General features: G+C 37.2%; 1 protein-coding gene across 2 annotated transcripts in view; it reads right to left on the bottom strand.

Annotated features, from left to right (window-relative positions):
• Positions 1–23,457, bottom strand: part of SPOCK3 (SPARC (osteonectin), cwcv and kazal like domains proteoglycan 3) — a 494,478-nt gene extending 471,021 nt beyond the window's left edge. The window contains exons 1-2 of one of the 2 annotated variants that reach the window (XM_015544275.2): positions 23,300–23,457; positions 22,829–23,017 (exon numbers count right to left, since the gene is read on the bottom strand). In XM_015544275.2, the coding sequence (XP_015399761.2) occupies positions 22,829–23,017 (189 nt within the window). In that variant the 5' untranslated portion in view covers positions 23,300–23,457. Of the gene's footprint in view, positions 1–22,828; positions 23,018–23,215; positions 23,265–23,299 lie in introns of those variants that run through there. The other variant, XM_042983659.1, reaches the window with a different exon arrangement.
• Positions 23,458–26,451: the final 2,994 nt, after the last annotated feature.

Here is a 26,451-nt window from a genome sequence, read left to right as displayed (position 1 = left end):
CTCAAAAAAAAAATAAATACTTAAATAAATAAATAAATAAATAAATAGCTACATACCCGTTTTAAAATTCATTTTAGTTTCAGGAATGTCCTTTGAAAAGTTAGAAAATGAATGTATTAAAACTTAGCAAATTTAGTACTTATTTGTTGTCTCTCTTTGATTTTTTTTTTAAGATTTATTCTTTTACCTTTCAACTACAGATAAAGACCTGGATCCAAGAAAAATTTTAATGATTTTAAGCTAAACAATATTTTCTCCTATTCCTTTGCTTCAATAAGAGTGAAAGTTATGTCTGTATGAGTAAACCATTTGATATAGATCAGAGAGTCAACAATCAAGGGTCACATTTCTTCGGCCAGATCGTAGTGTAAAACACAAACCTTAATCAATCCAAAATCCGTGTACAATCATTTCAAAATTGACATAACACAATATTGTGAACATGTTTACATGATGTCAGTAGAACTCTTACAATCTAAGCTCCTAGAAATCTTGTCACAAGGTCAAGATATTTTAGAAAATTACAGGAAATTATTTTTTCAAGATGTCTGACAAAATACAGCACAAGTACAAATAGTATGAGTTTGGAAACTATCTTAGCATGAATTTAAGAACTACTTTAGAATATGTGGTTGGGCTACTACCACTGCCTGTAATGAAAATGCTGAAATATAACCTATACCTAAGCATTTTCCAGCTGTTCTTTTATAGTCATTTTAATGCTCTCAGCAGCATGTGCTTGTAACACTTAGGTTTTGCATAGACAGCATGGTGTCAGTCTATGCTCCTTGATAACATAGTAAATAATAAAGTTGCTCCCGTGGTTCTCAGTTCCATGCTAGAGAAATAGCGGTGCCTTTCTTCTGTAACTTTTTGAAATATACAGCCACTAACACAGGATAATTATTTATTTTTAATTTTTACTCTTGATATAAAATGAGCTTTTTACATATGTAATTTCCTCCTATGTTTGTGCAAAGGCAGATGGCATTCTGTGTGCCGTAGAGTCATGCGTAATGAGGTGCAGCAAAGGGAAAGCAGGAGCACCTGTACAATTCCAAAATAACTAATTAAAAATAAACAGCCAATATATTTATAGCTATTGCAACCATTAATTACATGGTTGCATCAATTAACAATGTAATAACAGTAATAATAAACAACTACCTTTAAACTTACATATCATGTTGAAGGGCATATGGGAAAATAAGTAATTTGGTATTTTCTTTTTTTTTTTTTTTAAATGTTTATTCATTTTTGAGAGACAGAGAGAGAGAGACAGAATGTGAACAGAAGGGCAGAGAGAGAGGGAGACACAGAATCCAAAGCAGGCTCTGGGCTCAAGGCTATCAGCAAAGAGCCCGACCTCGGGCTCAAACTCAGGAACTGTGAGATCATGACCTGAGCCAAAGTTGGAGGCTTAACTGACTGAGCCGCCCAGGCGCCTCTGGTATTTTCATATAGGGAAAAAAAAATCACATCTAACTAAAATAGATTTATTTATTTATTTATTTATTTACTTATTTATTTATTTGGGCTTTATACCCAGCATGGAACCCAATGCAGGGCTTGAGCTCACAGCCCTGAGATTAAGACCTGAGGTGAGATTTGGTCAGTTAAGCCTCCAACTCTTCTTGGTTTCAGCTCAGGTCATGATCTGGCAATTTCGTGGGTTCAAGCCCCAGGTTGTGCTATGCACTGACAGAGCTGAGACTGCTTGGGATTCTCTGTCTCCCCTCTCTGACCCTCCACTAGTCATGCTGCCTCTGTTTCTCTCAAAAATAAACTTAAAAAAAAAGGAAGAAAGACCTAAGCTGAACTGAGATCAAGAGTCAGATGCTTAATGGACTGAGCCACTCAGGTGCCCCTAAAATGTTCACTTTTCTATTATTTTGCCATGATGTCTGATACCTATAAAATAGTACCAAATTGATTTTTTTTTCGTGAATAGTACTTAGATCACAAAATTTTGATTTGCTTCTCCTTTTCTAATTATAATTTGATTATTTTTATGCAACAAAATTTTGTCAAATGGCATTTGAAATTACTTTGATATTGCTATTATAGATGTACAATAATTTATTAAAAAGTTGGAATCACTGTTAAATCTTTTCTGCTACGTGAAGATATGTTAAGTATTCACTCCATTTTTTGCATCCCATTTAACCTCACTAATGATAATCTTAAAAAATACGTTCTAGGGGCACCTGGGTGGCTCAGTTGGTTAAACGTCCAACTTCGGCTCAGGTCATGGTCTCGCGGTTTGTGAGTTCAAGCCCCACGTCAAGCTCTGTGCTGACAGCTTGCTTAGAGCCTGGTGCCTGCTCTGGACTCTGTCTCCCTTTCTGTCCCTGTCCCACTCACACTCTGTCTCTCTCAAAAATAAATACAAACATTTAAAAAAAAAATGTTCTAAATACATGTTCTAAGTGATAGTTTAAAAGTAACTCTCCAGGGGCGCCTGGGTGGCTCAGTCGGTTAAGCATCCGACTTCGGCTCAGGTCATGATCCTTCAGTCTGTGAGTTTGAGCCCTGCGTCTGGCTCTGTGCTGACAGCTCAGAGCCTGGAGCCTGTTTCAGATTCTGTGTCTCCCTCTCTCTGACCCTCCCCCGTTCATGCTCTGTCTCTCTCTGTCTCAAAAATAAATAAACATTAAAAAAATTTTTTTTAAAGTAACTCTCCAAAAAATGTGGAAAACTTCAATATTTGCAAGATTTTAATTTTATGTCATAGTTTTTTCCACTAGTATCAGCTGTATTTAGTGCTAAATAAGAAATGTAGAGCTTTACTTTGAAACGTAAATAGTATTACCGGAACTTTTTATTTAAATACAATGAAGAAAGTAGAAATTTTCTCCCCACGATCAATTTCAGTGTCAAATTTGTCGGAGGAGGTCATCGAGAGGACGTGACCACCAGTTGAACCAAGAGCTGGACCTGGGCATCAAAAGTTCCTTATTTCCTCCCCTGTCCTTGGAATGTACACTCTATTCCCTATTCCCACACTGGGAGCCAAGTGAAAGATGCAGCCTGGGAGAGTAATGTGCTGTTGAGACCCTCTGGACTGTGTACGTGACCAAACCCACTTAAGGCCTCTATATGAGCATTTTTTTTTTCCTTTTTTTTTAAACTTTATTGAAGAGTAATTGGGGAAAATTGACAAATATAATTGCATATATTTTAAGTGCACAACACTTAAGATTTGATATACATACACATTGTGAGATGATTAGCAAGATGAAGATAATAAACATATCCATCCACATAGTTAACTTTTCTCTGCTTTTGTTTTTGGGGGAATGCTTAAGATCCAGTCTCAGCAGCTTCTTTTTTTTTTTTTTTTTAATTTATTTTTTTTTTATGTTTATTTATTTTTGAGAGAGAGAGCAGGAGAGGGGCAGAGAGAGAGAGGGAGACACAGAATTTGAAGCAGGCTCCAGGCTCTGAGCTGTCAGCACAGAGCCCTAGGCGGGGCTCAAACAAACCACAAGATCATGACCAGAGCTCAAGTCCTAAGGTACCAGACTGCGCCACCCAAACGCCCTAGTCTCAGCAACTCCTAAGTAAACAATACCATGCTATTAACTATAGGCATCATGGGGACTTTGATGCTCAGAACTCATTCTTACAACTGAAAGTTTGTATCCTTTGACTTGCATCTCCCCATTTCCTGGCCCCCAGCGGCTGGCAACCACTATTCTACTTTCTGTTTCTGTGAACTCAGCTTTTCAGGTTCTGGCAGACAGATGCAGAAATCGACTTGTCTTGGGGCACCTAAGACTAGCCTTGTATCTTTCAAATTATGTTCAAAGGCCTCTTTTTTGTTTTCAATTTTAAGGGCATAGACACTGCTTCCATCAGTTGGGCTCAGGATGTCTTCCAAGATGTAAATTTGGAAAACATTTTCAGAAAATAGGAAAGCACAACAGTAAAAAACACTCAATAGATACTGATTATAATTCTTGGTTTTGGTCTCATATGTTGTCATTACTGTTTTTACAAAGTTTAAGATATTAAATATCTACAAACAGTAGTTGTTATCTTTTCTTCCTTAGGTAATTTTAATCTATGTTATAGATCATACAACTTTCATTGGTATTTTAGATTCCCCCAAATTGAATGCATAAGACGATAAGATTACAAGCAAGAAAAAAAAGAAAAGTTTATGTGAGAAATTGTAACTTAAATTTCATTTGGGATAGTAAAAAATCTTATGTTTTAATTCATGAAAGTAAAACATCAGACTACATAGTATATCTCAGAACATGTGTATCTTTCAAAGGGTGTTTTCCAAAAATGATTGTTCTTAACATTGTATTTTTATTATAAAATCAGGTTAAGAAGTTTACTTTCAGTAGATGCTCTTCCAGAGAAAATAAATCTCTATATATTTCCCTCTTATATAATGTTACCTACAGTGAATGAATCAATCGTTTGAGTCTTAACAGTAGTTTAAAATGTTTCCTTAGGATACTCATTTTTAGAAAGCTTGAGTTTAGACAAAAACAGACAGGGAAAGTCCTTTTCCTCTCTTTGAAAGCCGGCTGTGGGGTGGCTAATTTCTGCGACAATTTATGGCAAAAATCCAGCAGCCTACTGTTGACATTTTCATAGTAATTATAGATCAGGAGTTGGCTGCTTGGAGAAGCAAAAATGTGTCATATATGACATGGCAAACCCTTGTTAATATTCTTTTTCTTCTTTTTTTTTTTTTAAACTATAGTTCACAATTGGTGGTAAAAATCAACATCATTCTTGTAAAATAAACGAGAGCTTAAATACAGAAATCAGACATTTAAGAAAGACTGCATAGAAACTGGGAATGAGTAGAGGATCCATAAGTGACACACTCAATGAAACGTCTAGGAAAAATAAGATAAGATGTTGTGATATCAACTAATAGTATTAACATGGGTTTTGAGATTTATATTAACTGTTAACTCCTATATTTTATCTGAAGAGAACCAGTGGTATCTTCATTCACCCATCCATGCATTTCATTAGTTTTCTGAGTATTCCTTCTACACTCCTGGATTGCAAGGCAAAGACCTCTAAAGATGCATGGGTCTTTCCATTGTTACCACTGCCTCTCAAAAAGTGCTGCAGCAGTTTAGGGAAGAGAAATATTACCTCTGACTGTGGAAATCACAGAAGATGTTAGGATAAAGGGGAATATAAAATGTGCCATGAAAAATGAGAAGTACTAGGAAACAGAAAAAAAATCAGACTTCCATTCCAGAGGGACAGCTTATGAGAAAGCCACACAAAAAACAGAAGGTGTAGCAGGAAGATAGATGATAACTCAATTCAACCAGAGTGAAAAGTGCATGAAAGAGAAAATAAGGATGAGAAAGTTCAGAGACAGGACATGAGGGCTTTTGGACTTGAGAACAGAAAAAAAATTTTTTTTTTTTTTTTTTTTGGATTTTATTTGGTACTGACATTTAAATAGAAAGTTCCTGGCAAGATCTGTCTATCACCAGGAAGCTCCCAGTGCCTACCAAAGACCTCCCACTGTGATATTACCTTGATGAATTTAACACCATCCAGGCTCTGGCCTTCAGCCCTGACGCCTCAGAAACCTGGTTCTGTCAGCAGAAAACACATGTCAGCATGACTGGTACATTCTCTCCCTGAGGCTGAGCTACATTAAAATCAGAAGTTTGCGAGGTGAGCATGGAATCAAAGACAGGGGGATATTTTTGTCATCTACATGTTACAGAACATTAGAACAACATTTAAAGTGACCGTTGTCTCTCTCTCTCCTGAGCACGGCCAAAGCTTGCCTGGGTGAATTATTTCTCCCTTTCTGATTTTAGACTCCTGATGAACAGTCTTCCCCCAGGTATATTTTATGATATTCAAACAGATTACGATAACTCTAACAGACTTAGGACTCACATCATCTCTAAGATGACTTTACAAACATATGAACTGATCCGTTATTGTGGATTCCACAATTTATCCCATGGGGCATAATTCTATTCACAAATTTTTTCAGGGTAATTTACATTTGCAGTTATATGCAGTCCTATTCTATAATAAATGAAAGGATGAATGGGCGTTTTTGAACATAGGAGCAAAAAGATCAGAGCTAATTTGAGTAAATTCATTTATCAATGAAGCTTTAGATACCATAGGCAAGGAAGAGCCTGAACACATGAAAGTCCTATATAAGACTAGCTTACGTGAGAGGTAATGATTTGAGCCAAGGAAGAGTGAATTTGAGTGAATTTCTAGATTTGAAAGGTACTACAGAGACCTTAACAGGACTCATGATTTGACTAAATTTGTCTGCCAAATTTGGAATATCTGGATGGCTCAGCCGATTAAGTATCTGACTCTTGATTTCGGCTCAGGTCATGATCTCAAAGTTCATGAGTTGAGCCCCAGGTCGGGATCTGCCCTGCAGCACAGAGCCTACTTAGGATTCTCTTTCTTTCTCTCTCTGTCCCTCCCTCCTTCCCTCTCCCTCTTTCTTTCTCTCAAAATAAACAAATAAACTTAAAAAATATATTAAACTTCAATGCCAAACTAAATACACATATATAAATAGATTTATTCTAATTATTGCTTTATTATAAATAACCCTCTATGCCAAGTTTTGTTGAAAAAAAATCTATTTGTTAAACAGTGTGAGATGGAATTTATGGTGCTATTTTTTTTTTTTGCCTTTTTTTGCTTATTCTTTTATTTTCCTTTCTTCTACTTTAGCCTTTGAATTCCAAAACAAAACCAAAAGTTTGTTAAAAATAATCTAAATCTCCTTCACTAGCTGGTCAATTTTATATACAAAGTTATTTCAGTTAAAAATTATAATATATTGGGGCGCCTGGGTGGCTCAGTCGGTTAAGCATCTGACTCTTGATCTCCGCTCAAGTCATGATCTCACTGTCTGTAAGATCGAGCCCTGAGTCAGGCTCTGCACTGACAGCCTGAGCTTCCTTGGGATTCTTTATCTCCCTGTTTCCCTGCCCCTCCTCAGCTCATGCTCTCTCTCTCTCTCTCAAAATAAAGAAGTAAACTTAAAAAAATCATAATACAGCAAAATATTAAAGCTTGGGAAATATGCTACATCAAATTTCTGTAATACACATAATTTTATTATCATATGTTTTTTATACAGCTTATTTTGGTTTCTATGTGATTTAGCCAATATCTTTTTCAGTAAGAAACTTCATGGGGGTGCCTGGTGGCTCATTCAGTTAAGCTTCTTACTCTCAGTTTAGGCTCAGGTCATGATGTCAAGGTTTATGGGTTCAAGTCCCACATCAGCTCTCCACTGACAGCATGGAGCCTGCTTGGGATTCTTTCCCTCTCTGCCTCTCCCCTGCTGATACACGCATTTTCCCTCTCTCAAAACAAATGAATTAATTAAAAAACAAAGAAAGAAACTCGGTAATGAACATACACGTTATGTCCACTTAAAATATCAGTCAATATGTTCTCAAATATTGGATAGTTTTATATAATACCAATATTGCTGTATCACTGTAAAAATTAAATTGTGGGATTCTTATCATACCATCTAGGAGAAATTTATTTAAATTTATAGTTTCATTCAAGTTTTAAAAAGTTAAGCTCACAAAACACAATAAAAGGAGGGCTTTTGTTCAATCAATAATACAAATCAGAAACATCATAATCTAGTCTAAGGACAAAAAAATAAAAAAAATTAAAAAAAACCTCTGTAGGTAGAAGAATTAAGAATAAACATGTTTTAATTATACCTAAGACTATCTAATCCTAAAACTACTTACCACTAACAAGGAAGTTTCACAAAGAACTTATTTTTGGAGTCTATGATGGCAGGCTATGGAGTAAGGAAATTTGAAAGCCATTCAAGGACACATAGGCAGACCAATCAGAAGTCAGCAAATTGTGGGGCGCCTGGGTGACTCAGTGGGTTAAGCGTACAGATTTGGATCAGGTCACGATCTCACAGTTCCTGAATTCAAGCTGCACATTGTGTTCACTGCTCTCAGCGCAGAGCCCGCTTCAGATCCTCTGTCCCCTTCTCTCTCCACATCCCCCCCCCCCCATGTGCACACATGCACTCTCTCTCCCTCTCCCTGTCTCTCAAAAATAAAATAAACATTAAAGGGGGGAAAAAGTCAGCAAATTGCTTTTAACTCAGAAATGACTGTGTGTGAACAGCCAAATAACTGTCCCAGATTCCCAAGGACGTTGCCTTTGCCTTCAATGATGTTTGATGTTGTACCCTTACTCTTATCTTGGTGCCAAGGGTACCAAGAGTAATATCAGAGGTACTTTTGTCACCTTTGGGACTGATGGCAAGCTTCTTTTAGTGCTCTCCCAAATCCACACGTCGGAGCAAACAGCATGCGTAAAGGGACACTCATTCTAAGAATAAACACAAGACTCTGGGCGGCAAAAGCCAGGTGGCTTTCTGCTATTCAGAGCAAACAGAGCAATTCTGAAATTAGATTTCCAGATCTCATTCACTGATATAAATGCTGTGGTTTTCAATGATATTCAAAACTTGATGCATGGCATACATTCAAAATTAAATTCTTTTTCAAGTACGTCTTATTCCCTAAAGATGTTGTGGGGTGTTTTCCCCTATACTTACTACTAATTTACTACTTGAATTAAACATGTCATTTTCCACTGGCAATGTTCCCACGTTTAAAAGACAAAAAAAAAAAAAAAAAAAATTAGGAAAATACGTAGAATTAAAAAAAAAAAACATAAAACTTTCGATTCTGAAACAAATAATTTCAAATGACAGTAACATCAGTCAGCAAAGTTGACATGTTTAATCAACAAGAAATTCTGGGAATAATATACTAAAATGTGTTGATGTATGTAAAAACATTACTTTGCCTAAGGTTACTTTGAAACTTCACAGCTTCCAAACTAGCACTTCTTCAGTTATCAGTGTGAAAATATGCCTTGATTCACGTAGTTTCAGTAGGTGCAATAGTTATTTAAAACCATAAAATATATAACATCTTAACTCCAAGAAATTACATTTCATGTCTAAGAAAATGTTCTTAGGTAATCCTAGGCCAATGCTTGTTGATACAATGTTCTAGAAAAGTTTCGCCTCAAGGAATGTTCCTTTTAGATGAAACTGGCTGCCTCCCGGACATTTGCAGAGAATATCAGATGTTGTCAAGGGCACCTTAGACAATCTTAGTGGAAGACTAGGAGGTTGCCTATAATTTCATACTATACTGTATGCCATGAAAGGCCTATAAATATTCTCCTGATATTCTAAAACTGGTTCTTCAGCAGATGCTAATACCATGTGCCAAAGCAATTAGCAAGCTCATATTTCAGAGTATCCTGCCTAGAGTACCCTATGTAAATATTTTGAAAGTCACAAAGTAGCCTGATGATAGAAAAGTAAAAGAGAGCTGTGAGGTAGAGACTATCAAATTACTATATTTAGGAGCTATAGCTAGTAAGCATTTTACCATATTCAGGAAGATAATGCCCTGTAATGTTTTATATATTTGGAGACACAATTAAATTAAGTTCTTGCATTTTTAGTCCCTCTCCTTCTTTCAATCCTGCTAAATAATGGGCCTTTCCTTATGCTAAGAATAAAAAAAACTACAGAATTATCTAGAACACCGAACATGTTCCAAAACTGACCAGATACATTTATTTTAATTTTTTATCAGAGAATATTTCACATAAATATTAATTACAATATAAATTAGCCATTTATTTCACATAAATATTTAGTATAAAATTTAGCATCCAATAAGTTCACTATTACCTAACTTTAATCCGTACAAAACAGGGAAATCACTGAATTTTATTCACTTCATATTTTCTTCAGTCTGGCATCTAATTAATTTCACTCTTGTACTACAAAACTCTAAAAACAGAAGAGTCCGCTTTCAGTGAAATAGTTCATACTTAATAAATTTAATGAATTCTAGATCGAAAAGTCTCTAGACTATATGTAAACAACAAAATTATTTTAAATGTTAGACACACAATAATCTATCTTATATATGATGCAATTTCATTTCTTTTTAAGCCAACAGAATTGCAACAATCTTTGATATTCAACATGGAGCACATAGAAAAAATAAGTGATCTACTATGGACAGAAATTGGTAGGCTGCCTCAGCACCCATTCAATACTGATTACACTTGATTGTATATGATAATAATTTGTAAATTCTTGGTATTTAATTGTAAGAAATAATACCTTTTCCTTTTCTACTTTATCTACTTTGAAAATAAATCCACAACTGTAATGGGTGGAATTTAGGCTCAATGATGCCTAACAGTTTCCAAAGATGTTTTAGTTATAAGCCAAACAATACCTATTGTAAGAACAATTAGTATTCCTTTTAACAGCCACTTCTGCCTCCCTAAGATATTCAGAATTTCGTTGTGATATCAAAAAAGAATCACTAATAAAAATGCCAATAGTATGCAATTGTCATATTTAGAATATCTATAGGAATAAACCTTATTCTTTGAACAATACTGTGCTATGCAACCACTGGCTTTCCATTCACTAATGTAACTTACTCTAAAATTAATGAGGGACAGGCTACTGGAAGTCAAGATACAATTATCAAATTATACAACTGTCATTTTGTATAAGTGACCTTCCCTTAATAATTGTAATAAAAATTCCAAATCTTTATCAATTTATTTATCTAGCAGAAATGGAAATAAAGACAATTATTGTGACCATTTAAAACAACCAAATATAACATTTCAAAAGACAGAGAAACAATTGGAGTTGTCTGAAATGACTTATTTAAAGTGGCCAACAGTTAATAAATAAGAATAACAAACAAACATGATCTTTAGAGCTAAAGAAAGTAGATTCAAATTCCTTGGGCAGATTAACTAAATTTGTGGATATTGAGTGATCCCATTTATAAAAGTAAATTAATAATGTCTACTTTCAAAGTTATTAAAAGATTATACCAAAAAATAAAAACTCAATTGAAAAATGGGCAGTTCCTAAAAAAAAAAATTTAAATAGAATTAGGATTTGATCCAGCCATCCCAATTCGGAGATATCAAAAAAAAAAAAAAAAGTGAAAGTAGGGCCTTGAAAAGATATTTACACACTCATGCTCATAGCAGCCTTTTTCACAATAGACAAGATGGAGAAGCGATCCGAGTGTCCATCAAGAGACGAATGGATAAACAAATGTGATCTGTACGCACAATGGAATATTATCCAGCTATAAAAAGGAAGGAAAACCTGCCATTTGCAACAACATGGATGAACCTTGAGGGCTTTATGCTAAGTGAAATAAACCAGTCACAAAAAGAAAAACACTATATGATTCCACTTATATGAGCTCTCTAAAGTAGTCAAATTAACAGAAACAGAAAATACAATGGTGGTTGACAGATGCTGGGAGAAGGGAGAATGAGGAGTTGTTTAGTGGGTAGAGTTTCAGTTTTCCATGATGAAAACATTCTGAAGATTGGGTATACAAAGGGGTGGATATACTTAACACTACTGAAATGTGTACTCAAAAAAGGATATAGTAAATGTTATGTAAGTCTTTTTACTACAATGAAAAATAAACTACTTCTTAAAGATTATACTAATGGGATTATGTACTTAAAATTCCTGGAATATAACAGATACCCGAAAATAGTATTATACCCCAGGATGCATTACAGGACTGCATGTGAGGACAAGGTTGTGGAGCCAAAATGCCAGTACTAGACAGAACCCGACTGATACTACTGCCTGTGTAACTTTGGGCCTCAGTTTCCTCACCTACACGCTGAGATAATAATTGTGCTTTCCTTATAGGATTGTTACTAATGAATATCTAAAACTTACAATACTACTGGCATCAGATAAACTCTATGAAAATGCTTATTGTTTTGTTATTATCAATATCTAGACAAGGAATAATCTGTCATTACTTAATATATATTTAAATAAGTTTATTTATTTGTTCTTGAAAGAACAAACAGGCGGCACTAGCAGGAGAAGCAGAGAGAGAAGGAGAGAGAATCCCAAGCAGGCTCAGCACAAAGCCCAGTGCAGAGCCCATCTCAATAACTGTGAGATCATGACCTGCGCCAAAGTCAAGAACCAGAAGCTTAACCAACTAAGCCACCCAGGCACCCCATACTATATATTTAGTATAATTTATTTTATTTTAAATATTTGCCTCATTTGATATTTTGAATTAGTACATTTTTACCATTATACCCCCTCTATTTATGAGTAGAATTTTAAGAGTAGCTTATTCATACGAGGTATAAAAATTTATTCACTTAAATAATTTAAAAGCCATTGGCTTAGAGCAATACCTATTCATTAAATTACAATATTCTAGGGCACCTGGGTGACTCAGTCAGCTAAACATCCAAATCTTGATATCAGCCATCTTTTTTCTCATTTACATTATTTTTGGCATTTCAGTTGAGATACACACAAACACACACACACACACACACAGATATAGAGATGTAATCATTACATTAAGTTTTTTTTTATTTCAACATAGTTAGCACAAATGGTTAGTTTTCAAAAATAAAATAAGGAAAATAGAGGATACCCATTATAAAAAAATAATCTGGCCAAGTTTAAATGTAGTTTATTTTCCCTCGTATGTTCAGAAAACATAAAAATATGGTATTATTGAGAAAATACCAAAACCATCATCTGAAAAAAGGCACATTATCATACAGTTAATTCCTAAATTAATATAAAGAGCCTAAAAGAAGTGTATGGGGCAAAGAAAGACTGACCTATTTGCTACTTGCTATGTGACCGTGTGTAGAAAATACACATATATACTAAATTTAAGTTCCTTTTCTAATTTATGTCATTAATAAACAAAACTATCAAATAATAAAACCTAACAAAATAATAAAAATCACATATTGCTGTAATGGCAAGAGACTTAATACTTTCTCTTGCATGTTTAACTAGTATAACTTTAAAAATGAGCATTTTTTCCAATGAAGCAATCATGAAAACATAATATTGAATTTTATTTAATTATCCCTATTTGACAATAAGAACAATAATGCTGATTAAAAGTATACAAAGCACATAAACTACATATAAAAAGGAGTCTACCTCACTCAAATTGTAAAGATTTTTTTATTTCCGATTAGTTTTAAAACTATATACATGAAAGAAAAATAAATACCAAAGTTTTCAATTTGCAAGTATGAAGAAGTATTCAAAGCTCTCCTTTTTTTTTAATGTGTATTTATTTTTGAGAGAGAGAGAGAGAGAGAGAGAGAGAGAGAGAGAGAGAGACAGGTGCATGAGAGAGTGCAGGGGAGAGGCAGAGAGAAAGGGAGACAAAGAATCTGAAGCAGGCTCCAGGCTCTGAGCTCTCAGCAAAGAGCCAGGTGCAGGGCTCCAAGGCACAAACAGCGGGATCATGACCTGAGCTGAAGTCCCACACTTAACCGACTGAGCCACCCAGGTGCCCCAAAGATCTCTTAATAATAATAATAAATAAATAAACTTAACAAAAGAGTGTGATGCCCTATCTCTACTTATGATCCAGGCAAGGAGCTCAGCCCTCTCTGATGTCAAGAAACAAACTCTCTTTCTGGCAAATCTTACTTGGTACAGTTTCTATCTCCTAACTCTCCCAGAAATGCTAATGCTGAAGAGATTATTTTCTTTGCTTCCAGGACTAGGAGTTGCATGAATTCAGCAATGTCATCATTTCTACTATTATTCCAGGGAAAGGTACTTTGCATCAACCATACTTGTCTTTTCTTTTTTTCTGCATCAGAGTAAATACAACCTTGTATAGAGAGTATTCTATCTTCCAACTAAGAGGAGTGACAAATTCTAATTCCTTCCCACCAATTACATTACCTACCTGGACCTATGACCAAAGATCCATAACTTAAAAAGAAAAAAAGATAAAGGTTTCACAGAAGACAATGCTAAATGATTTCACTATGAAGTAGGACTTGCCATCAGATGAAGGCTCTCCTTAAAAACATATGTGGATGCTCTTCTTTGGTCTGACCTCCAACATTTCCTCCTAGACATTGGCAGACTACTACTCCCTCAAGCGCCTATATCCAGAACCTCAAATGCTGGATGCTCCAGTTCTATCTTGAACAGAGGATAGAGGGATAATCTGAAATTACGGAGGGAACAAGACAGAAGGCAAGGCAAACGATTAATGGTAAATGACAAAAATTCCTTTTCATGGGCACAGGGAATAATTTCAAGAGATATTTAGATGGATGAAGCCAATGTTTTCCTTCCAGTATCCAGCTGTGCCTTCTTTCTTTTATTGTTAATCCTTTCCCATTAGACATGACATTCCCCTGCCTCCCTTTTGGCCAGGTATAGCCATGTCACTGAGTTCAGGTCAGTGAGATACACACAGAAGTAATGTGGAACAACTGCCAGGTAACTTACAGGGTAATTGCATGTCCTGGACTTTGTGTTAAACCCTTCCTGCTGGATAGGAAATGATAACTGATGATAGAGAACACTGAGGGAATAACCCTGAAAGTTCAGGCCTGGAAAACTCATTTCGTCAAGCCCATCTCAACCTTTACGTGGTCGTGAAATAAAATTCTATCTTAATTCAGGCATGTTGTTTCAGGGCCTCCATTTAGCAAGAACTTCACCTATTTTTAACTAAGGCATTGGCAATTATAACTGAGGCAGAAGTTAATGAAATAAATCTAGACTATCTGTGAAATATCTGGATCCAGCCACACACACAGCCATTAAATGAAGCACAGTAGTTGAAAAAGAGGGAGATATTGGTGTTTAATATGACATAGTAGGCAGATAAAAATATTTAAAGACTTTAGAGCAAAAATTTATGTGGTCAAGGAGAAACTATCGGAAAAGAACTGGATGAATTGGCAGAGGGAGTGCCAAGAGCCATATAATTACCATCTACTGTTACCACTCTAAAATTGAACTTGACAGTTTGGCACAGAATTTCCATTTTAGTGCACTTTGAAACTTATGGACTAAACCAGTTTTGTACTTGAAGCCTTATATTTTATATAAAATTCAATTTTCATTCATATTACAAAACTGGGCTAACAGTGGTCAGAAATGGAAATGGTCAATAAAAAACAATGCCATTCTAAAAGCCTTTGCTTAAGGACTATTCAGATGGCATTGCACACTTAATATAATGTTCCTTTATTTATTTAATATTTTTCTAATGCTAAGTCAGAGTCTGTCACTGGGATCATGCTAGGTGAACTGTTGGATTTTTGAGGGGGAAGAGACGACAATCTTTAACTGTAGAGAGTTCAGAGCCTAATAGGGAGCAGAATCTGTAAACTAAGAAAGGAAGAAAGAGTAGAAAAAAAAAAGAAAGGATTTTCGTAAATGGGGAAAATGTATGTAAATACGCTAGGATTTCATTGGAGTTGAATGGTGTGTATAGAAAATTCACAGATCAGACTTTAGAAAATAAATACATAAAATATAATAAAATAATTCTAGCCCAGATCATGAAAACTGAAGTTGCATAAGAACATGAAATGTTAGTCTGAGTCAGAATCATGAGATCTAAAAGCGGTCTTATCATAGTCTTGTTGTAAGAGTAGGAAAATAGATGCTTCATAGCAGTACATGATGTTCTTTTTGTATATTAGGTAAAAAGTTTAAGCATATAATCCCAAACAAGCTGCTGACTTCCCATAAGAACCAGAAAGGCACACGGTGACCACACATATAACAGCAAAGGAGATTGTGTTTGTAAATTGTGAGATGTGGAAAAAATTCACTAGGGGAAAAAAAAAAAACAAAACAAACAAAAAAACCCTAAAACATGTCTTAACAACATTTTAGAGGGAGTGCCTATTTTCTAATTAGCATGTAAAAATATCTATAATGCAATATATAATCACTTCGGTTTTATGATTATTTCATCTATTAGTTATTTGAAGGAATACACACTTAAAGCATATGTGTAATATGTATATATTTACGCATACACCTGTATATACATGCATATAAATGTGTAACGCATACACACACACACACACACACACACAAAGTAATTTATTTCTCATTTCACTTGGTTCTACTTTCCTAATGCTTCACTAGAAACTATGAGAGCTGGAGAGTTAAAAGTGTTGTGTACTTCCCTATAATTTCCCATGCCAAAACAACTCAATTTTGCCTGATAAGGTGATACAGTTGTACCTGACAGTCCTTTTTCAGAAATCAGTAAATCAGTGGGTATTTTCGGCCCTGCCTTCCTCCTGTGACATCTGACTTGACAAAACCAATCTTGAATCCTGACTGGTGACTATGGTAGTGATGGTGGTGGGGGTGGTTGGGTAGGTTAAGAAATAGGCTGTGGAGTCTGTACTAGGATAGGGAAAAGATAGAGGGAAAGATTAGGACCTGAGGTCCCTGGGTGGGAAAAAACACATATTTTAGAACAATGCTGGGAGTGTCTGACCACAGCAAACCCCCTCAGGCATAGTGTTCCTTTTAAGAAGGTAACAGACACCACTTATTCCCCATCCGTCTCCCCTCAGGAATTGGACAAAAGACCTCACTAAAAACAAGTAGTAGACCATAAAACTTATGATCCCCAAGGAATGATCTATGGCCTTAGACCACCCCTCATAAATGGAATCAAGCCAATCAGGAATGGACAACCCAGTGCCGAGAGTCATCAAGTCAATAAGGGTGGGACCTGAGAAGGAAGGAGGGGGTAGTGCTGACCAGAACCTTATAAAACAAAGACCCTGGCCTCTAGTGGTGGGTATTCACTTTCCAATGCCCCCCTCTCTGTAAAAGAGAGCTTTCATACTATTCTTCCTTTCTGATCTTATACTTTAATACTTTTGTCTGCTGCTCATTTTGTGTCCACCTCTTCATTCTTCATTTTTCAAAGCGGCGAGACAACCAGCCCCAGCTTTTGAGGTAAAGAATCTTCCAACAGTACCACAACCATTGCTTGACTAGGACCCAGATGACATGGGTAGGGGTCAGGATGCTGCATGGAGCTAGCCCTCTGCTGCCCTAGTAGCCCCATAATAATCTTCAAAAACTGCCAATTGCCTCTCTAATGATTAAATCCTCTAATGATTTAAACAATATGAGTAATAGTCAAATATAAAAATATTGCATGCTATAGTCTTTACCAAGTCTGCTCTGCAAATATGTGCACTATATATACACTACATACAATTTCACAGATTTGTAAACATGGTGTGGCCCACAGTCCTCAAAAGATCAAAAGAAAAAAAAAAAAAGATCAAAAGAAAGCCAGCAAAACACTTGTGAGAATGCAACAAATTAACTGTGAAGAATTTCCAAGGACAGCCTATGTGCTGCACTGTGAGAAAATATAGGTAATGTTTACCATAGTTAAAAATATCGTTTCATAGTGAAAAACACCAAAAATGTCCTTTTTTTAAAGTCAGAATTAGGTGTTCATTATTGAAAAGTATTCCTGAACAAAGAGAGCAGCAGTTTAATTTGTTCGATTTCTCCAATTATTGATAATTGTTTTTGTTACATATTGTTGAAAAGCCACACAGCAAAGTTTTCCTTCCTACTATTAACATTCCCCAGAAGTATTCATTTCACAATGTATATGAACATGAAATCATCATATTTCACACCTTAAATATACACAACTTTTGTCAATTATATGTCAATTAAGAAAATTAATTTCAGGAAAAGGTACCACGAAGGAGAAGCCCTCAGTGCTAAAGGTATGCTGGCTTCTCAGGAAATACGAGGGTGTATCACAAATCTAAAGAAAGCTCTGACAGAATATTCTTTAAAGGTTCTTATTGTTTCAATTGCAAGGCCTTTTAAAGCAACGAAATACTTTGGAGTAGGTCTAGAAACCAATTGTTCATTTACCAACTAACAGCAGTAAAAGTTGATAGACTCTCAGGGGGCTTTACTCCCCTACAGCCACTAAGTGGCAGGAAATATCCCTCCCCATCAGCCATTATCTCTCAAATAATCTGTACATTCTACTAAAATGAAACCTCAACTCAGATGAGAACAGGAAAGAGAAAGAAGTTAAGAAAGGTTACCATCCTACTCAATACATCCAAGTCAGGCATTTTGAAAGTCAACTTATAATTTGAGTGCCTCTGAGACATGTAAACCTATATTTTACATGTTCACACTTTACATGTCCTTTAACTTATGGTTGAATTTCTAAAGTCATATTGTAAGACTTTATTATTGCTTTCAACATATCTGAAGGGTATTAAAAACTACTTAAGCGATAAGGGTACCCTGAAGTTGACTGTGGATTTTGCAATAAGAATGGCAACTGTTTCTTAAAACAATGTTCAGTGTGACCCCTAGGTTTTTATTTGTTTTCTTAAGGTAATGAGGTTGTGGTTATGATTTTCTTTAAGACTCTCTTTTAGAGCAGATTAGGTTCACGGAAAAATTGAGAGGAGAGTCTCGAGACTTCTCATATACCTCATGCTACTACAAAACCTAACCCTCATTATCAACATCCCCCACCAGAGTGCTACATTTGTTACAATAGATGAATGGACACTGACACATCGTAGTCACCCAAAAGTCCATACTTTACCTTAGAGTTTACTCTTGGAGCTGTACTTTCTATGGGTTCAGACAAATGTATAATGATATGTATTCATCATTATACAAATACACAGAGTATTTTCACTGCCCTAGAAATCTGTGCTCCACCTATTCAACTTTCCTCCTACCCACTATCCCCCACTCCCAGGCATTTTTATTGAAAAAGAAAACTAACCTAGAAGTATTTGAATTTCAACGTATGGGTACAAGTCTGATTTCATTGTGTGAATTCTTTGTAATTAGTGTGGCCATCATTGCTTCTTATGCTACATTTTTATTATATTGCTGCCAACATATAGTATCTTTTCTGTCATTCTTAATTACAATATGTACTTTGGTGAAATAGTATTTAAGAATGATTATTTTATTATATCATTCATTATCAACTAATTCATTGGTTTCCAAATTTCATACTCATTTATTATGTGATTAAAGGTACAATTTAATTGACTTATAAAACATAAATATTTGAATATGCAGTATATGGACCATTTGATTCATGAGCTGATGATTCTGTTTTCTTATAATGATCCTGACTTTCAATTTTCCTAACAGGCATGTAAATATTATATATGCAAGAATGGAGTGAGGGAATTCCTTACACCTGTTCTTGGTAAACGTAGTATTTCCACAATTCTCCCACTGGGGAATCCTGTGTTCTTGATTTTACCACTACTCTCCAGAACTAAAAAAAAATAACAAATGCCTTGTAACCAGTGTATCTTCTAAATATATCCTGTTGTTGAAAGTTTCTGTTGTTTGCTTTATTTTCAAATCACATAATTATTCCCTAAACATTACATGCTGGTTCTATCTACTATACTTATTTTCAAATTAGTTGACTTTTCTACACCTTTAAAAAGTTAAACTTTAATTTTTCCTAAAATATAGAAGTTAGAATATCCACAGGAATTTTTACTCTAACAACCAAATACATTAATGATTTTCAAAAGGACAAAAGTTCTCTGTCTATATAATGACATTCTGTACACTTTAAAGGGCAACAAAACTTTATTCAAAGAGCACTGCTAGTAGAAAGTAGTCAAAATTATTTGAAGTTTCTTCTATGTTAAGCTTGCCTTTGGTTTATTATTTCTCTGTGATTTATATTGAGGAAATTGAGAAAAATTAATCATCGATGGCAGTGCTTCTGATGTTCATCTATTCTCACATAATACTTCCTATCAATGTTCCTTATTCTTAAAGCTTAATTATATATATAACATATAGTTGTATCTATTACATATAATCTATAAAAAGTACATTTATCTTAAAAATCCTTCAATTAAAATATAATAATGGATTATATTTTCAAATACTATTCAAAGTAGTTTTTAAATATAATTGAAAAGAACAGTTAGTTCAGGGGCGCCTGGGTGGTTCAGTCCATTAAGTGTCTGACTTCGGCTCAGTCATGATCTCATGGTTCATGGGTTCAAGCCCCAGGTCGGGGTCTGTGCTGACAGCTTACTCAGAGCCTGGAGCCTGCTTCTGATTCTGTGTGTGTCTCTCTCTCTGCCACTCCCCCACTCGTGCTCTCTCTCTCTCTCCCTCAAAAATAAATAAACATTACATTTTTTAAAAAAGTTCAACTTCCATTTAGGAATTATTTGTAAAATAATGTTGATTGTGTAAATTAACAAGAAGGTTAATTCTAGTATTACTTATGCTTAGGCATTCCAAAGCTTTTTTTGTAAATAAAATTAACTATATTTTTACGAAAGAAAAGCACTAAACAGAAGTACTTCTGTTAAATTGGATGATTTCCTTGTTTCTTTGCCTTCGTATAACCTAAGTGGCAAATCAACTACTTAAGACATCAATGCTGATGCAGAACATTTAAAGGCAGATTCATGCAGTACATGGGCTTCCAGATGAAAATGGATGAAAAAATAAACAATTCCTTAAAAGATACAGAAAAAAAAAAAGTAAGTGAGCTCATGATCCCCAAAAAAGGCAAAAAAAAAAAAAATCTGTAGATCAGCAGTGAGGTGGATTGTCTAAGTAAGGATTCTATATTATGCATTCTGAGTTGCATTCTATATTCTATATAGTAGAGAAGTAAGGATTCTATATTATGCATTCTGAGTCACACCACGGGCATACATTTTATCATGTTAATAATAAGCAACAGGTGCTTAAGGGGGAAAAAAGATAGCACTTATTTTCTCTATGCCCTCCTGAAGTTACCTTTACAAAAAGATAATGATCTTACTAAAATGGTAATGCTAAAACTTGCTGTATTTTAAACAGATAATTATTATATTTTCATGTATTGCGTGTATTTCAAAACAGATATTTGCTAAAAATATTTCCATAAGTATTTTACTTAACTTTAACATATACTTTTGATGGATTTTTTTCCCCAGAGATCAAGTAAGAATAACTGAAAATACTATAGCAATAAAATGCTTTCCTCTTTGTCTGTAGAAGCTGGCTAAATGATTCCTGGAATATTTAATTATTTCAGGCAACTCAGCTTGCTTCCATAGTTTAAATCAAACACATTTACAAACTGTCCGAGCACAACTGGTGGCTCTAAATAATTCAGTAAAGTAATTTGAATAAAGTCAGAGAATACTAAGTTCGAAAATATATTAAAGTTTTAAAAGATATTTTAGAAAAGAAAGCCTAAAATTTATTTTAAAAGATTTTCAAGCACCCATTAAGAAATAAAATGTCATTATGCGAAGCACTGTTCAAACACTGAAAAATCTTCAATATTTTTTTTTTCCAAACGAGAATATGATAAGCAGAAATTCTTCCCCAGGTTTAGAAATATCTCATTTGCTCGCTTGCTTTTTTGATTGTATTCAATATGAGCATAAACTTAAATAAAACAAATGTGTAAGGGATTTCACTTAGAAATAAAATGATGTTTAAGCTTTGTTCATAAAGAATATAAGACAAAACCCTTCATTAAGTATTATCATTATCATTACCATTTTTCATCCCAGCACCCATGCCTAGTGTCAATGAGCTACATCTAATTTTGAAGTAAAAATGAGCGTTTCTTCGGGAATCCCTCTGCCAGAATCAGCTACGTGTTGTGGCTTTTCAGTTAACACAGGTTGGGGGGGGGGGGTGGTCAGGAGAAGGGGTTAGGGGAGCCAAGACGAAAACTAATCTGTGCTTCCATTTATTTTCCCAAATCGTGACCGGGCGACAGCGGATGAAAGAAGTTAACTCATCTCCACGTAGGGCAGTGCAGATGGACTCCACGAGAAATTCTCTGAAATGTCACAGTAAAGGTTGGCGATGTGTCTGTGAATCACTCTCGCTTCCTTTCGGGCCTTCCGGGTTTTAAAGGGTGGGCTGGGGGCGGTGAACGACTGCCACTACCCGGGCAGCGACCTCACTGGGACATCCAAGTTGAATGCGTGGAGGTGAACCGCGCTCCTGATGCCCGCGGCTCTCTCACTCGGCTCCATTCAGATCAGATAGTGGGGGGGGGGGGGGGGCGGAGGGGGAAATGACCGGCGAGTCACGGCCACTGGCTCCGCCGCCAACGAACGTCCCTAAACCAGCCTCGGTTTTAACAAGCCTCCAGGAAACTCCCCAGGGCAGTCTACAGTTTAACCCTTCCAGAGCTACCCCCTGCGAAGAAGTCCCTTTCCCCCTTCGCGACCCTCTCACCCGGCGGGCTTTACGGCAGTGATTCAATTCGGAATAAAACGTTATCCAACGCACTGTAAACATGTTCCGTGTCAAAGTTAATGCCGAAGCACAAATCTGATCAGCAATTGTATGTCATCAAGAGCCGTTCAACTTCTGCCGACGGGCGCGGCCAAACAACCTCCCGCCCCTTGGAGAGCCGGCATTTATAAATCTTACATCTTCCTACCTCCTCCCTCAAATTCCTTAATGGACCATTAGTAACGGGATCGATCCTAGTTACTTTAGTAGCAAGCACTGCACAGCAAAGGCGCATCTGCCGTGTTTACTATTGCCAGAAACACCATTCAAAAGTTGGGAAGGTTGAGCCAGCACTTTGCAAACCTTTGGGGGCCGAGGGAGATGGGGAGACACAGTAGGAGAGCGAGGAGGCAGGAGGCGAGCGGGAACCTGGTGAGACCCGAACTCCAGTGCACCAGCGAGCTCGCCGTCCCCTTGCACTAGCCAGGAGGGGGGCATCGGAGCTGCCAACTTCCGCAGACCCTGAGCGCCGCCGCGTCTCCCCAAAGCCCTCGCCTCGGAAAACCGAGCCCACTGCCCACCCATCCCCAGCCGCCGCGGCCCCCGCCTGGGAGTAGCGCGCTCTTGTGCCCGGGGACGGGGGTGCGCAGCACTTACGTCTCGGAATTTGTTCCACTGTCCGACTTCCTTGTCATACTGAGAGATCGTGGTGAGCCATTGTTTATCGTCCAGAAAATTACCGCCGTCCGACCGCCCCCCGGCCGCAGCCACCGCCGCGGCAGCTGCGAGAGCCTGACTGCACCAAGCGGCTGCACACACACACAATACGGCTGACACCTTGAGCATCTGGGAAAGGAGACACAACCGGGGGGCCCGGGGGGGGGGCAGTGTCAAAGAAGGGGTAAGAAGACCGGGATACCCGGGAATGCATGCATAAGCGACGACAGGGGTAGAGGGAGGAGGAGACGAGCGGGGACGGAGTGCCCCCTCCCCGTAGGCTTTACCCCCCAACCCGCGCACTCACACACACGCAGACCCGCAGACCTGGGGGAGGAGAGGTGGGTATGAGGGAGGAAGCCCCAACCGCGGCAGCCCGAGGGGGCAAAAGAATGCTTCCAGGCACATCACCTTGTTGTGAGCCCGCACTGAGCTCGCAGCTCCTGCTGGAAACGCAGCCCGGCTCTGCCAACTCGCTGCTTTCAGGAGCTGCTGCACGCGCCGCTGTCTGGAGCGGTCCACTCAGCTCTCTGCGCCAGGCGCGCTCCCCGCATCTCCACCTCCCCCCGCGCGCTGTTCCCTCGCTTACTCCCTTGGCTTCACCCCTCCCTCCCCCAGCTCCTTTTTTATTTATTTTTTTTCTTTTTCTTTTTTTTTTTTTTTTTTCCCCTTCCTCTCCCTTTTCCACCTCCTCCTATCCCACCTTCCTCTCTGGATCCGAGCTGCCGTGGACTCCGGATGCGACGGACGGCTAAAGGCAGAGGATGCGGTAGCTCTTCGCCCAGGAATCCTTATCTGCTTTATAACCTCTCCCCTCCAGAAGAGGTTCTCATGTTCGCGAGACTGCCTGCACATTCTCTCTGCTCCTGGACCGATTTAACACGAAATATACTGTATCTCTCTTAGTTGCCTCGGCTCTGCGATTTCGAAGCTGGTCACTCAGACGTGGGAAATGAGATCTGAAGAAAACTTTATGCATCACCAAGCCAAGAATCCCTTGCACTTTGGGTCCTGAAAACCTCTTGGACTGAGCTCCACCCTAAGGCAAAGCCATAGCTGCAAGGGTCTTGGGAGATGTGTTTAATACCGAAAATTTAAGGAAGGTTTGAGTGAACTTCTGGATTATGACAAATGGCAGACTTTTCACTCTTTAGTGGAAGTTCTTTTCTTTTTTTAAACAGAGAATCATGAGTGGGTAGGAAGTTTGAGCACACCTAAATTTTCCCCAAGCTGTAGATTATCGCCCCTTAAAAACTCATTGACAAGTGCATTTTATGCTCTAGGACCTGAATCAAAAAATTTTTAATCTTAATCTATGTCTCCCTACTGAAGAATGAAAGAGCATTTTCAACACCCCACACCAATTGTGTACTCCAAACCTCCATTTATGACAAAATACTTGGCTTTTCATTGCTTCTCCACATATTCAAAATAAACTGGAAGGAAATTAGTAATTAGTGCCCTCCCCCAACGGATTCTGATGAGAGAATCTCTCCCACAGACTTAGAGGATTTAGATGAAGTGAATATTATATGTAAATCAGAAGATCTGTGGAGGCTAAAATACCACAGTAATGTTATATATCTCTGAATTATTAGGGGTTATTTCAACTAAAACTGTATCTCTCAAAGCTATGACCTTTGCAAATTTCATGTGGTTTCCAAAACTTCAGGAGCTAGTTCAATAGCAGCAGCACCTTCCATTCATATTTCCCATTTCGGGCTCATACAACATGTGTGTAACACTTGTCAAACTATACCAAAATAGGAATCTAACAGGATAACTAACAATGATTTCTATTTTTTGTAAATAATAGGATTTAAAGTGAATCTATCATATGTAAGTTAAATGAAAGGAAAAAAGATATTTTCCTCATCTGTCACCGTTCTCACTCTGATGAAGGGGAGAAAAAATACCCAGAATCTACAATTGCAATTCAGAGATACCCTGATTGATGTAAACTCACATCAGATAACTTAAAAAAAAAATTAATGTTTACTCATTTTTGAGAGCGTGAGTGGGGAAGGGGCAGAGAAAGAGACAGAGGCACCGAATCTGAAGCAGGCCCCAGGCCCTGAGCTGTCAGCATAGAGACCAATGTGGGGCTCCAACTCAGGGACCACAAGATCGTGACTTCAGGTGAAGTCAGACACATAACCCTCTGAGCCACCCAGGCACCCCATCACTTCAGATAACTTTAAAAACACTGATGTGCACTAATCCTCCAATGATATTTATTTCAGTTTAGTCCCAGCTGGCTTTGTGATGTATTTCAGAATATTCTAATTCTTGTTTAGGGCACCGTTTAGATAACCATTGGGAAGTCCTACCTTCCACCTATCTTTCTGCATTCCATCCTTCAGCCCTCTACAGCCCTGTCTTAACCCCTCTACCTCAAAATTTGAAAAAGTATTTTCCTCTTAATTCAATGAGAATACTTTAACATTTTTTTAAAAAATTCATTCTTTTTTTAATTTAAATCTAATGCAAAAGGCACAAAAACTATGCCTTAGATGACTCTATGATGCCCAGCAGAAGTTAATAATTTTTAAATTAAAAATTACCTTCTAGCCTTTGTAAACTACCTTTTATAAAGAGACATGGTTTTGCTCTAAAATATTTGATGAGGGATAATGCTCTAACACTCCCCCACCCCCATTGTCAGCATCTGTTATATATGTTAACATAGTATATATATTCATTTACCCCAAACTGCATACATTTCATTGCTGACTCTGACATGCTCACAGAATCTCTTCGCATCTAGTTTTCACTGCTTGTACCTATCTTTGGAGAAAAGCCTCTAATAGGGTATCAAACGCCATATCTGACAGTAGAGCAGGATTTGCCGACAAACTGCAGGTTTGAAATGCTGTTAAATCAAAAGAGATAGAACGAGTGCATTTTTGTGGGTTCAGTTCATCGACTACTACTACTCACAGAGCTCCTTGGACATCTACCTTTCTTCCAAAGCCACGCACCATTGTTAAGGCTAAGTTTCTGGGCAAGTTAGTAGTCAGAAAAAATGTCTACTAAGTGTAATAGTTTGATGTATTAATCACAGGGAAGTCTTCAGTTACTCTATATTACTGAATGTTTGGGTCTTCAAAGAGCCTGCTTTCAAAATTTAAATAATCCTGAGAGAATTCACACTTCAGTTAACACCTTGGTTATCAGTTAACACCTCAATGGAGATTAATTGAAAGCTTGCAGGAGAGCAAAACGCAGCAGGGAAGGATACAGGAAGAGTATTAAGTGGGAGGTAAAATATGGGAGGAGGAGTAGGAACTTTGCAAGTCAAGGTGGGTTGGTACAGAGGAAAATAACTCACTGACTGCTTCCCAGTTCTATTGAGAACTTTTGTGGGGAACTGGGAAAGCTAAAAAAGTGCAAAGTGGAGTGGGGTGTTCTCAGAGGGCAGAATAAGACACTGGTGCCAGAAGTAAGTAGGGAGCAAGAATTTGGTTCTGTGTTTGAGATCATATTTTACAAAAGTGGAACACGTATGTCTTCAGTTTCCCAGTTCCTTTACCGGCACTTCTGTCACTGTATGCCAGATAATT

This window comes from Panthera tigris, chromosome B1 (assembly GCF_018350195.1).
Source record: "Panthera tigris isolate Pti1 chromosome B1, P.tigris_Pti1_mat1.1, whole genome shotgun sequence".
NCBI lineage: Eukaryota > Metazoa > Chordata > Mammalia > Carnivora > Felidae > Panthera > Panthera tigris.
The sequence above is the reverse complement of the archived record's forward strand: the minus strand, read 5'-3'. Positions and strand labels throughout refer to the sequence as shown.